At 36.7% G+C, this 13,988-nt stretch overlaps 2 protein-coding genes across 2 annotated transcripts in view; one reads left to right on the forward strand and one right to left on the reverse strand.

Annotated features, from left to right (window-relative positions):
• The window catches only part of SLC18A2 (solute carrier family 18 member A2), an 86,004-nt gene extending 85,450 nt beyond the window's left edge, over positions 1-554 (forward strand). Inside the window, exon 15 of the mRNA XM_019502898.1 lies at positions 26-554. Within this exon, the coding sequence (XP_019358443.1) occupies positions 26-136 (111 nt within the window). The 3' untranslated portion in view covers positions 137-554. The remainder of the gene's footprint in view (positions 1-25) is intronic.
• Positions 555-3,092: 2,538 nt separating this feature from the next.
• Positions 3,093-13,988, reverse strand: part of PDZD8 (PDZ domain containing 8) — a 127,162-nt gene continuing 116,266 nt past the window's right edge. Inside the window, exons 7-8 of the mRNA XM_019502167.1 lie at positions 11,157-11,319; positions 3,093-7,676 (exon numbers count right to left, since the gene is read on the reverse strand). Coding sequence (XP_019357712.1) covers positions 5,491-7,676; positions 11,157-11,319 — 2,349 coding nt within the window. The 3' untranslated portion in view covers positions 3,093-5,490. The remainder of the gene's footprint in view (positions 7,677-11,156; positions 11,320-13,988) is intronic.

Here is a 13,988-nt window from a genome sequence, read left to right on the forward strand (position 1 = left end):
ATATCTATGCTCTGTTTTCTTTTAGGCAATACTCATGGATCACAACTGTCCAGTTAAAACAAAAATGTACACTCAGAACAACATCCAGTCCTATCCCATAGGTGGTGACGATGAAGAGTCTGAAAGTGATGAATGATACCCAGAGCCATACCCAGTATTTTGGTGTTCAAAAAGCAGTGTTTCATGTGAAACATTTCATCCAGAAATATGTTTTAGTTTTACTGTACTTTTAATGGTGAAATAGTCAAGAAACCAAAGGTATATTATTAATTTCTGATGGCTATAAAGCAGACTGCTGCCTTATGAAGAGGGAAAATAAAAAGCTTTTATAGGGGTTTGTATAAACAGTGTTAAACTTCATGTATTTAATTTTATTAAATATTATACAGTATATTTTTGATTAAATGTGTAGTATAAATCTATATAAATATAGTTTTTTTAAAGTTCACTTGTGGACACTTTCACACAAAACTTCATATTATGCTTAGAGTCATTGGTGGGGCAAAGTCAAGTCAGTAAAACTCAATTTATTCCACAGATTGGAAAAAAAAAAAGTTTGAGGATGACACAGCTATCCCCTCGCGATCCTTTTTAGGGTTAGTGTGCTCCTTCAGGCACACGCAGACTAGAATGACGAGGCAATGTTGCGTAGGTTGGGGTCATACAGTGCCAGGTTTTTATTTCTTGTTGCTGACTCCAGAGTCAAGCTCTGCTTACAAAACTGGTGGCACAGTGAGAGCGCTGGGTAGGGAGGAAAAAAATACCCCACTTTTTTCCAAACATTTGTGTTCACACAGGTCAGTACATTTCTTTTACTACTTTGATTTTTAATACAGTTTGAACCCACGAGCCGGTTACACTGGTGGGAGAATTCATGAATATACATATTTAATTTTAGGAGTGGAACAATAATAACAGAGCTAGTGTATATTAAAGAAGGTTGATGTATAAGATTTACCTTTTTATATTCAGATTTTTTATTTTGTCATATCTCTGAAACTTTATTTTAGATACTTACACATTCATTTAAGGTGTTTAATAAATAGCTGATATTGCAGAATCACAGTATTCATTCATGAGTCCTACAAGTAAGATGATAAACATCCATAGTTGCTTTGAGCAGATTCGATTTTCAGGCTGATAGTTGGCTAGATACCTAGACATGTTTATGTTTCGTCTGTTTGAAAATTAAGTCAAAATATAAATTACACTTAATAATGGAAAAGGAACAGACAATTTGTTTCCAATACCTCAAATTATCATTTGATGAAGCTAAATCTAATGGAAAGAAAGTACTGCAGTAAACAATCAAGCTACGCATCTGCACCAAGGAAAAGAAACTTCAGAAGTAAAACAAACGCTCAACAAAAAACAACGTGCACTTTTATCCAGTGTTGTGTGCATTTTGGTTTATTTGTAACTGAATCTTAATGTGCCTTCATGTAACAGCAGATGTTTTATGGACCATAGCGTAGATATTCTGTGTTTACATATAGTTTTGTAAAGTGTATATAGTATGCTCAGAAAGTATTGAAATGCTGTGGATCAAACTTCAAGTATCTCTTTGTTGATAATTATGCATTCAGATGCCAGAAAAATAAAAAAAATACAACCTAAAATACATCATGATTTAATTGTAATAAAATGTGATAAAAGGTTACCAAATCTTTTGTGCTAAATGGAAAGAAGGTATGATGGACTTCACCTAATCCACAGGAAAACAACACTTAATTCATGTAGTGGATCTATGCTTTCCACTAGTGGGATTAAACACTTTACCTCAAGGAGAAAGGCTGTCTGCACATAACCTGCTAATATAAAACAAGATCTCCCAAATTATCTGTTGCTGAGTACTGATCCAAACTTTTGTCAACTATTGAAATAAATAATACAGACAGACGTAGTGTGGCACATAGACTATTCTCTTCTGAATGGACATGTGTAAATAAATGGGAATTGTGAGAAAATATCAGTGGAGGGAGGGGGAAACAGACCCCTGAAATGGTATGAAGGACTTCAGCAGTAGATATACAGTGCTTTCGAAGACTGACTTTGCACTAGGAATATCTTTTTCTTCTAATCTCATTTTAATGGATGCATCTAAAGAATCTTTTTCATCCCTTGGAAGCTTATGTGCTACAACACGATCATTTAAATGTCAATTAACAGACAATATTGACAATTAAGTGAAGTGTTATTTGCTTACTCAATAATTGCATTAACCAATTTACTGCTTAAAAGTTCACAAGGTTTAGATAACATTTACCTCTGTAAAATGAAACACAGGAACTTGCATCAAAGAAGAAAAGGTGGAAGGTCTTGCTCACTGATTGTTTTTACATTTTTCTTGGGGAAGAAAAAAAATAATATAAACTAAGTTGGCACTGCTACAAAAAAAAAAAAAAAAATCAAAGCAACTGGGTGGTGTGGGACTCCTACGGAGAGACATGGGACACATCTACGTGAAATGCTGACTGCGCAGTGGTGTGTCACAGCGCTAACAGTGCTAATACACTACTACACATTATTATTCAGCTACTGTGAAGTCGCATCACTTAAAAGGCGTTTGCCAGCACTACTGTGCAGTAACTTGGAATCACCTGAAAACTCCTATACCCTAGTTACTGCACATTTATTTAGTACTTGATTATACAAGTACTGAATAAATGCACAGTAACCACTGCGCAATAGCGTCTTGTGTAGAAGCGCCCACAGGGGTCAGACTCCTCCTTTAAAAGCCAAGGGCCAGACACACAAACATGCGGGGCCTTGCTGTGACTGACCTCAGGTACTACTTCATCACAGAGCTTTTGGACGGTACACCCAAGCAGCACAGAGCCAACTGGCTGTGCTATATCACCCTGCCCATCCACGGGGATGTGTGCTGAAAACTGGCACAGTTTTGTACATCTGTACCGCTGCGCCTCTCTCTCCTTCCAACGTGCAATAAAACACTGGCTGTAGTGGTGTGTTTTTGCAGTTGTGCTACATTGGGCATATTTGTGTATTTCTCCCTAAACAGTTATTATACCTTCGATGATAAACTATTGTAATGCAAATATATTAAATATAACATAGTGCAAAGAAGTTGGTAATTTAGCAAAACTATTTTATTAAAGCTTGTTCTTATGATAAAGTCATAGCCAACAAAATCATATCAGGCAGAATTTCCATAAACGTGTGTAGCTGCCACCTATCTAGATAGCACTAAGTCAAGATTCTGTTTTCTATGGTATTCTTTATTTTCAGCTATTTACAGTCAAGCATGGAAGCAAAGAGTACATCAGGAATGTAGTATTACAACTTTTCCCTCAAGAGCCAGCGCTTGCTGTAGTTAATGCCAGATAGGAGTTTTGTTTTCCTTCTCATCACTAAAATACAACTATTTCACCCCCACCCCATTCAACATATTTAAAAATATTGCACTACATTTAATTTATATCTTACAATCATCATTAGCAATGTTATATGAAGAAAATTCTATCCAGCTTCTCATATCCATTATATTGTACATTTATGTAATTTAAAATCCTGAATGTGTTGTGAAATCAAAATTTGCATTTTTTTTCCTGCAGCTCCTTCACATCTGGCAGTATAAATGAAGTACTTGGATACACTTGAAAACTCCTATACTAATCAATAATGAGCAAACACTGATGGAGATTTAATCCAGATCACCACCAATGAATGGTAAGATACCCAGAAAATAACAATGAGAAAGACATATTATGCATTTCAAATCAAGCATGGGTTAAATTACTTTTAAATCAGTAAGGGGGGATTTTTTTTTTTGATTATTATTTGCTGAAGTAGAATTTCAAGAAGTGTTATACATGCGTATTTATAGGATGGATAATGTTTTCACGTGTCAGCTGAAGAATTATCAACTGCTGAAAATACTTCACAAAAAAGTGCAACTAGTTGCAAGACTGAAAGTAACAGCTTTACTTAAAGATAGAAGTAGTATTTTTTTACTGCTGGATCTACTGCTTATTGTTTTTGCCTCCCTATTTTATAGTGGACAAGTTTAACAGTGTAGTATGTTAGTGGCTGCCCACCAAAAATTGTTTAAATTAGTGGTCTAACTGAATAGTTTCGCCTCTGATTCCACAATCAGTGATATCATAGTACAGTACTTAAACATAAAAAATTATGGTATTTCTGTATTAAGATGAAACTTGGAAGAAATTCATAATAAATAGGAATAATGTATTTAGTTAGATGATGCGTAGAGCCAAAATTTACATATAGCACATGATCAGACTGCTTGCTAAAATTCCTCCTTATCTCATCTGAACATATTTGTTTGAATCCAGTGGGAGAGATGTATGCAGTTTAAGATTTTTTTTTTTTTTTTTTTTTTTTTTAAACCTGGTCTTTTTGCTCTTAGCATTTCTTCTGGTTGAGTGGCTGAATGTAGTTCTTCAACATCTGATGATCCCAGAAGTGTTGACATACACAGCATTTATTGATTCTGTTCAAATCCCATATTTATTCTGCACTTAGAATGTGTGGCAAAATATTAAACCCTCTTGAAATAGTAATGTTGCTGCATGCCTTTCATAGAGAGTGATAAGGATAAAAAAAAACCCAGCTTCTGAGAACTTCAGTTTTCCTTTTGCAGGTTAAATATTACATTTCACAGCAGGATTTGTGTGTTATAAGGCTGCTGCCAGCTATTTATCTCAATTAAAACAAACAAACTTGCTACGTTTTCTGGCATATTCCCCATAAAATTACTACGCAGCATCAGTCCATATTGAATACATGAAACAATGTTTAATATCCCAAAGGTCTAACGAGGGATGCTTTTTAGCATAACAAGACCATATTTCAGACTAATCATGACTTTTTCAAGTTAGGGTGTTTAACAAAGTATGGAAAGCAAGTAATGCGATATGTAATGGTACTTTTAACTAAATATTAATAATAGACAAAAAGCCACCGTGTTTGGCAAAAAAAAATACACAGCTATTTAGAAGACATATTAATGCACCATGATCAAAATTTCAAAACCTGGTCCCTTAATGACTGCTGTTGTCACCAGGTTAGGCATGCAGCAAGCTTATAACTTTTTCATCACATGATGGAAATGAAACATTTTGAAATCCTGGCGGTTTCCTGTTCAAAACACTAGTTCAAAGAAAAACAAACAAACTAAAGTGTCAATAATGCTCTAAAGACACCACACATACATTAACGTGAAATGTTAAGGTTACATAATTAGAAAAAGTTAAAAATAAATTATTAAAAATAAACTCCCAGTATAAACCCAAAAATGTACTTCTAACACAATTTGAACCAGCCAGTTTAACAATATGGTGGTACCGTATTGTTGGAAGAGAACCTCTACTAACCATACTCTTGCACAGGCAAGTAACTGTGAAGAAGCTGGCTGTATACATTATACCAGTGTTTAATTAAGCTCCGATGTGTTTTTTGATTAAGTGCAAAATATTCTTTTCAGTCCATCCTTCTCAAGGCTAAGCATCAGTCTGCTGATTGAGGTGGGTCATGTGGTTCTTCTGATATGCTGCTGTTTAATGTTGGAGCCTCTGTCAGATTGACATCTTCATGATCCATTTCTTCTGCAATGCTGGTTTCCTCTGTGTTTTTAGTCATTTTTTTGGACTGCTGGTCTAAAGATATATTTTCTAAAGATTCTATATCCTCAATACCTGCTCGGTAGTGGATCATGAGCAGTGTAAGCGCCTGCAGTCTTTCAGCTGATTTAATCAATGCAGCAGAAATTAATGCTTTTTTTCTTGCATCGGTTGTTTCTTTTTCTTCTTTAAGCAGTGAATTGTTATTTTCTAGTTCTTGATCTATTTCATTCTGTAGCTTATCTAACATGAACTCCAATTTCTGGAATCTTTCCTCTGTAGGCAAACTTCTATAGAGGTCACGGCCAATTTCTTTAACAGCAATGAAGACACTGTCATCTAGTCCTCCCTCCTTTCTTGCTAATTTAGTTGCACGTTTTGAAGGACTATTTGAACCACTGATTTCAGTGTCACTGCTTTCATTATCTGAAGTGTTTGGTGTGTGCTTTGGAGAAGGCTCTACGGCATCTGTTCCTGGTTCAGCGAGGCGAGTTTTAGGGACTTGCCGCAGATTTAAAAAACGAGTGCTTGTGTTGATAATATGTCTTGTTAAACCTGTTGTTTTGTTAACAGACTTGCTTTCTGAATCAATGCGAGAGGAAGCAGGAGCCTGATTTTCCTGGATTTCTGTTTTAAAGCTTCCCATGGTTCGATCGAGTTTCCTTTCGGCTGCTACACAAAATGGAGTTTCAGTCAGACATTTTTCTTGACATTTTTTATGACAAACATAAGCACACAGCATGCATTGAGAAGCTGCTTTAGTCCAAACTTTCTTTTTGCAGTAATCGCACCACGTTGGATTCTGAAACTGAGTATCTTGAAAGTTATGCTTGTTTTCAGTAAACACCATTTGTCCCAGATACATATGCTCTTTTGGAAGCGCATGAATTTCTTCTTCCGAGTTAGATTCCCGTTCTTGTTCCAGCAGAAAGCTTGAATCTTCAGCTTCACCGTCTTTTAAATATTTGAAGTGCAAAGTTACATCTCCATAGCAAAACTTTTCATTGAATCCCTTATGCACTGTCAAATTGCGCAATGCAGTTCTAGTGACGGCAGCTTTGGGTGCAGGGGCATCTAGTCTAAACGTTCTGATGTATTCCATGGATGATGTAGCTATACAATCTAAAGCAATTTCTTCAAGTTTTATACTTACGTGTCCTAAGCAGATAAGCCCACCCATTTTGAAAGGGTCTCTGCACCAAAGTGCAACATTAAGGTACTTATGGTAGCCTTCCACTTCATATATACATGAGGATGCTCTTGTCCTTGCCCATCTACCTTGTCGGTTGCGATATGGAATTTCGGGCGATTCCCATACTTGATCGTCTCCACTATCCTTAGAACCACGCGCATTTTCTAAAATTGTATCTTTTAATATTTCTTGTTTTGGTACAGCTGTTACTTTTGATAGCGCTGGGTCTTCTACCTGATCACTAATTTTTGTTATCTTCTCTGAACATTTATCTCCATTATGTACAGGTGGAGGAGGCCTCTCTGGTTTTTCAGAAGATATGTCACCAGTTTCTATTTGAGTTTCACTAGAAGACAAAGTCAGTTTAATCTGTGGTCTCGGTGGGACAGGAGGTTTAGCACTGGATCCCTGTGGCAGTCTGACTGATTGCTGTGTTGGGTCTTGGCTCTCAGAACTTTTGGGTGCTAACGGTTTGGCTCCATCTTTTGGTTGAGTTTTTAAATTTGTTTGATAATTTCCTAAGTGTAACTTGCGATTTAGAATTGGAGATATAGTTCCAAGTGGTTTAGCAGCAAATGTTACTACTGAACGTTTAGGACTCTGGGTTGTTGGAATCTCTTCAATCAGCTCAGGTGATTTTATCTCGCATGCTAAGTCTTCAAATTCAGAATCCAAGTCTTTGCTCTCAGCATCTGTTGAAACACTAACTTGGTCCTCTTCTTGGTGTGTCGAAAAAGTAGATTCCTCTAACTGTGCAAAACTATCTTGCAGTGCTGCACCATGCTGATTATAACCCACAGGCCTCTCATAAAAGACTAAAACTCTATCACCAGCCTGCTTGATAAGCTTTAACACTTGAACAGTTGAGGTGATTTTAACACCTAGGTAAAAAGTAAAAACAAAAATTAGCAAACTCAAAAGGAAAAAAAAAATCCCTTATATAAGTGACCAAAAAGCAGTACGTGAATAATTCAATTCTGCAATATTTAGTAATTGTATCACTGAAAGCAGCTATAAGGTGGGGTTGGCAATGTCTCCTGGCAGGGCATTTGCATGACCCACTTCTAGCTGCAAGTCAGCAGAAAGATTTTCAAGAGCAAAAGTTCTTGTCATTAGTCCCTAACTGTACAGCCTTGCAAGCTGGACAACTTGACAGTAGTCTCATGTAGCGATTAGATTATGGATTGCATAGGATAGTTTGGATAGGGATGATCCTGCCTCAGGCAGAGAGCTGGACTAGATGACCCCTGGAGGTCCTTTCCAGTGCTACTTTTCTATGATTTCATCCCACTTCTGTTACTATAGACCTCAAAATCATTTTTGCTCTCTGATGTCCTGGTCTTTCTATCACAGTGCCTCCTATCTTTATGAGTCAATGTCATTAATGAAAAGATTAAGGTAAGTCCCAAAACCAGTCCTTGAGGAACTCCACTAGTAACCTCTCTCCTACTTGAAATTTCCCCTTTCAATACTACCTGTTGCCATTTCCCCTTTAGTTAGTTCCTTACCCACCTTACACTACTGCACACGACTGTTTTCTCCAGCTTAACTAGTTAACTCTTATTTTGCACTATATCAGATGTTTACTAACCTTTAGATATATGAGATTTCCTTTCTGGAGAAAATCAGTTGTTTTACCAAAGGAAAAAAAATCAGGTTATTCTGTTGCAATCTACCTTTGGCAAACCTGTGTTGCATTTTATCCTATTATCCATTTACCCCCATGCTTTTGTTATCCACTCCTTCAAAATTTGTATCACGATATTATGCCAGGTTTTAGAAAAATAAGCCTGTAATTGCCTGGCTTACTTTTTTTTTAAGATGTAGGTAACTACTTTTACTATTCTCCAACCATATGGCTTATGTTCAGACTATGATTTCATATGCCAATTCATAATCCTGGGATGAGACTGGCTCGTTTCCACTGTCATCTTGAATGCATCAGTCTTTTAGTTTTGCTTCCATGTCAATGATGGCATTTGCATTTCCATACTGTCATTCCAGTTAGCTGCCCCACTACTGCCTCAACATGCTGCATCATCATTCTTACTGAAAGCTGTGGCCAAACATTTATTCATTGTTTGGGCTGTAGCTAGGTCATCTCTAATCCTTACAAAATAACAACCCGAATTCTTCTTTCAATGTTCTCTGTATTTGTACGTCTTATCAAGCCTTTTCTTTCTAGTTTAATATCCTTTGTAAGATCTAATTCACCTTGACTGTTGCTACTTCTTTATCCCCATACTTCTTGATCTCCAAGACAGTTCTCCTTACTATAAATCTTGTCTTCCATTCCTCATAGCTCCCTTCGTATCCTAAACATTTTTCTTGAATCAGCTTTTATCATTCATTCCTAAAATAATTTTGACCCAGATTGTTTCATCCATTCTGTCCTCTTATATCTTTAGTCTGTATTATGATTATACTATAATCATTAAGGAGCACTACTATGATAGTACTTCTACCTTTGCTACTACTTCTAACTTCTATCCCGAATAGTTTTATTGAATTTAGTAATATTTTGGTGATGATTGCTATTACCATTTTTCTGTTATTCCCCATATATCCACTGTTAGATGCTACACAGGAAGTCAGTCCCATCATTTGATTATCTGGGTTCCTTGCATTGGTATATAAACACTTCCATTCCTTACTGAACATATTCTGCTGACTAGCTAGGTTAAACACTAACTTTTACTGACTGTCCTTCATATCCATCTACTGTTTTCATCCATATTAATACTTTCTTTTTCTTTGTTGCCCTTTTTCCTACCCACTGATATTCCTCTTCTATTGCTGTATCCTGAAACTCCAGCTTAAGTTTTCAAAAACAAAGATTTCCAGGATCAACATATGAACATCCTTTACAAACAGAGTACTCTGGACAAAACCCCCGTAAATCTATCTAGATAGAGGTGTCAAAGTGAACCCAGAGAAGTTGAATTCATTTTTAATTATGGAATATGAGCCTAAGTGCCTCAATCCACATTGGGATTCCTAATGAGTCTGGGAATTTTACACAAAAATCAAGAGTACATTATAGTTTCTATGCAGCAACTAAGATTTTATAGACATCACTGGCCTAAATGCTCAGAATTTTTAGGGGCATAATGTTAAATGCTTACATGTTATTTCAGCTCCTAAATTGGAAAAGAAAAGGTCTAACAGGTTAGTACTTTAGAGCTAAAACTTTTACGTTTGCCAGGATGGAAAAAGGCACCTGAGAGGGCATAACAGCAGTCTTCAAATACCTAAAAGGCTGCCATGAACGAGGAGGGAAAACAGCTTTTCTCTCTTGCTGCAGTGTAGGACATGGACCTATGGCTTGAAGTTGTAGCAAAGTAGGTTTAAACTGGATATCAGGAAAAACTTCTTCACTGTTAGAAGTGGGAGGCAGTGGGACAGACTGCCTAGAAAAGGTGTGGACTCTCCATCACTGGAGGTATTCAAGAAGAAGTTGGATAGGTACTGGTCAGGGAATGGTTTAGGCGTAGCTATGCCTAAGTTCAACTATGGGTATATTTCCCATGCTTCTGGGCTTTGCTGGTCGTCACATGCAGCTGGGAGGGAATTTTTTCCCCTCCTACTGCTACGTTTTCCTCAGAAACAAGGCTGGGGATTTTGACTGGGGTGCACCAACGCTCCTGCTGAGATTTAAACAGAGGTTCCTAGCTACAGCATCTTGCCCCTTCACACAAGGTCAGACTGATAGCCATATTTGGGGTCAGGAAATAAATTTTACCCCATGGTCAAATTAGCATGGACCTTGGGGAGTTTCACCTTCCTGTAGGCATGGCCCTATACCTGGGATTTCTCAAGTGTATTTTAATAACCTTTGCAGCAGCAGGATATTGGCACTATGTTCCCCCTGCTTTCTCTGTATCAAATTGGGGTGCTATGTCTTGTGCTGTGTGTCTGGGTTGACTGAGCAGTTAGACAATGAATAAGATGATTTGGATAGGGATGATCCTGCCTCTGGCCAACGGCTGGATCAGACAACCGTCCAACCTTACTGCTCTGACTCTAAATATTATTTTCCTTGCACGCTAAGCAGCTTTAAGTTATCAGAAGAAAATGAACGGGGACCCCCCTGCCATTTCTTGACTGTTACAGTATGACACTTGAAATGTTTCTTCAACATTTTTTTTTAATATAAAAAACAAAAAAAATAGATATTAATATGCAAAAATGGGTCTTAAATTATATTCCTCAAGGGGACATAAGTACAGAAATGCTAGTGTATCAATAGGGGTCAGATTGATTTTGCTCTGTTGTGACAGTCTAGTTGAATAGAACTGTATACTGCCATTCAATAAAGACAGATGCCTGTGTTGTTTTAAATAAAAGATTTGATTACTTACCTCCAATAGCTATAAGTCTATCACCCCGTTGGAGATCAGCAGCTGCTGCAGGTGAGTTTGGTGTAACGGTTTCAACAACAACATGTCCTCCAATTTCTTCTTTAGGCTGCACTAGGCGCAGAGTGAGTCCAACACTTTGTAAGTTCCCTTTAATTAGTTCTGCCTGGAAAAAAAGTATGGTACAGTTTATTAAATATAGTAACTCCCTGACATTATGGTTTCAGCAGTTAGTGATGATCATATATTAATAAAATAAAATTTATAAAAACAGGCACCATGAAATGAAGCATATAACTGGATTAATGCTCCGACTATGTGGGCATCCATTGATCTCAAAATCTTTGGACCACACCATCTGACAAACCAGTTATTCAATGGGTAAAAGGAACTCGCAACTCATAAGAGCTCACAAACTCTGAAGACTGTACCATGACTGCATTAGAAGGAGGTATAAGATTCCCATTACTTTAAAATATTGATGTAATCCCAGCCCTGAGCTACAGACACACTGAACAAATGTAAGTTTGAAGGAACAGGGTGCCAGTGGGGTCACTTTAACAACACCCTAATATTGAAACTTTGTAGACTTGTCCCCCTTATTGGGAAACATTCTGGAAAGAAATATTGAATCAATCTCTTCTTAGACCTCCGCTTTGGGCATAACACATAATAGTAATTATAAAAGCTGTTACCATCAGCAGCCAAACATGGAACTCGTCTGGAGTTAGATAAGGTAGAACAAATGTATTATGTAGATAAGAAAAACGTATTTGGAGTGATTCTGTGTGGCATCTGTTTTATAAGTTTATTAAGGCATTCAATTTAAACTCAAAGCCCATAAGACTCTTGAAGCCTATCCCTGGCCTACAAAGAAAACTAAAACCATACTTTTCACAGATCATTTTTCTTAAACAATCTTCAAATAGTTGAAATATATAAAGCTTTTTAAATTTAAAAAGACAATAATTTATTAACTTGGAGAGCCTTATTGAACTTGCTGTATTTTATTGCTAAAATCATTATTTTCAGGTCCAAACTCACAAAATTTGGGAGTTCACTGCAGCTTCATTGTTTACTCATCCACCAACCCAAAAGTACAAAAAAAATCCAAATGTAGTAATAGGTGATGTTATCTGAAATGCCTACCAAAGTTCAGTGCTTGAGATCTCTATATTGTTTCTTGATATAGAATACCTCTGCTAAAAATTAAAAAGTTAATTTTTTTTTTAAAGAGCATTACCTTTGCACCATTTAAAAAAAATGTCGTCATCCCCTTTCATACCGTCAGAAACAACTTTGGTGGAAAAGCTGTTTGGGTCTGTCATTCAGGTAGGATTTACTAAGAATACGTGAAGGTATTTAACAGTAATATTTCAGGAAGAAAAGGATCACATGCTTATAAAGGAGCTATCGGACGGAAACTAAGCAAAGGATCTTTTAACAAAGTGAGCAATATACATTTCACTTCCTCTAGCTTATATACAGCAGGACCTTAGGTTAAGCAGCTCTGTATATTGCAAGAGAAAATTTTTATTGCTGAGATCTTCAAAGGTGTTTAAGAAAGTCACATAACTAAAATCACACTGTGGTCTCTTTTGAAACTCCTACCTTACATTACAACGCAGAGGGAAGATCAGGGAAAATATTTCCGAATCTCCATGTTTCTAATGACTGCTAAAAGACTATGCTGGAGAACAGATATTGCCCAATAGCTTAGAAGCTCTAACCAAAATATGAAGGAGCCTGACCTATGCTGTTTAGACAGCAAAAAAGAAAAAGGAAACAACAGGCCTCATTTTCATAGCAGACTATTCGTTAGCCAGCTGAAGTACATAGCACTCTTTAGTAAAAGTGCTAGCAAAAATGGCTCTGTTGGAAGTGGTAGGAAAAAAATGAAATGATCCTTTCTTAACTGCATTAGGTTTAGCAGGTTTTGTAAATTTAATTGCACTCTATTAATACTCCTTCAGAGCCTTTCTGCCATCTGCTTTGATGGTTTACAGTCCCTTGTGAAATCCAATTCCGAATTATGACTCTGGGCCCAAAAGCCTGGAATCAATTAACAAAATTTGACATTTTGAAAACACAGGACAAAATGGCTGGGTTGTGGGCTGGTCTGTTAGTTCTGTAATATCGAAGAAGAGGAAACTGCACCCGTACTCCCGAGTTTCCCATCTGTTCTGATGACAAAGCTGCTAAGAAAGTTTGGCTTTCGTAAGATATTTTTTTGAGAACTGCTCTTCTGACCAGTTCAAAGTGGGATTCGACAAATGTCGATTATTTTTAACCCCTCTCCCCCACCTTTTTTTAAAGCTGAAAACCAGTATCTCACAAGAATTGGGCTCTACCATACTGGGATTCTCTATTTTGTTATGATGGAGCAAAGACCACTGACAGTGTACAACTATTACTTATGAACCACTGCAAAAGATGTGGTGGGGAAACGAAGAAATGGATGTCTCCAGCATAGCAGGTTCCCTTTCAGACTTCAACCTTTCTTTACCAGCTTAATGAAGTATGATAAATATTTGAATCCATAAATACCAATAATTCTAGCTTTAGAGAGCTTGCTGCTGTATATCCCATTCTTAAAAAAGGCCTACCTGGGAAAGTATTGAGTCTAGGGTTTGCAAACCAGTCAATGGAGCTGTCAAATATTGTTAATTGCATATTTTTGATCAGTCAAAGATTATAGCAATTAAAAAAAAAACCCTACTTTTTTGTAGTTTTGTTGACAGAAATATTTTATTTTTGATATACTTCTTAATGGAAAAATTGTGCTTTTTCTGTGTATTATTTGGACCTATTTGTCTTTTTTTTTTTTTTTTTTAC

The sequence above is a fragment of the Gavialis gangeticus genome, unplaced genomic scaffold (assembly GCF_001723915.1).
Source record: "Gavialis gangeticus isolate Ggan-Ray unplaced genomic scaffold, GavGan_comp1, whole genome shotgun sequence".
Taxonomy (NCBI): domain Eukaryota; kingdom Metazoa; phylum Chordata; order Crocodylia; family Gavialidae; genus Gavialis; species Gavialis gangeticus.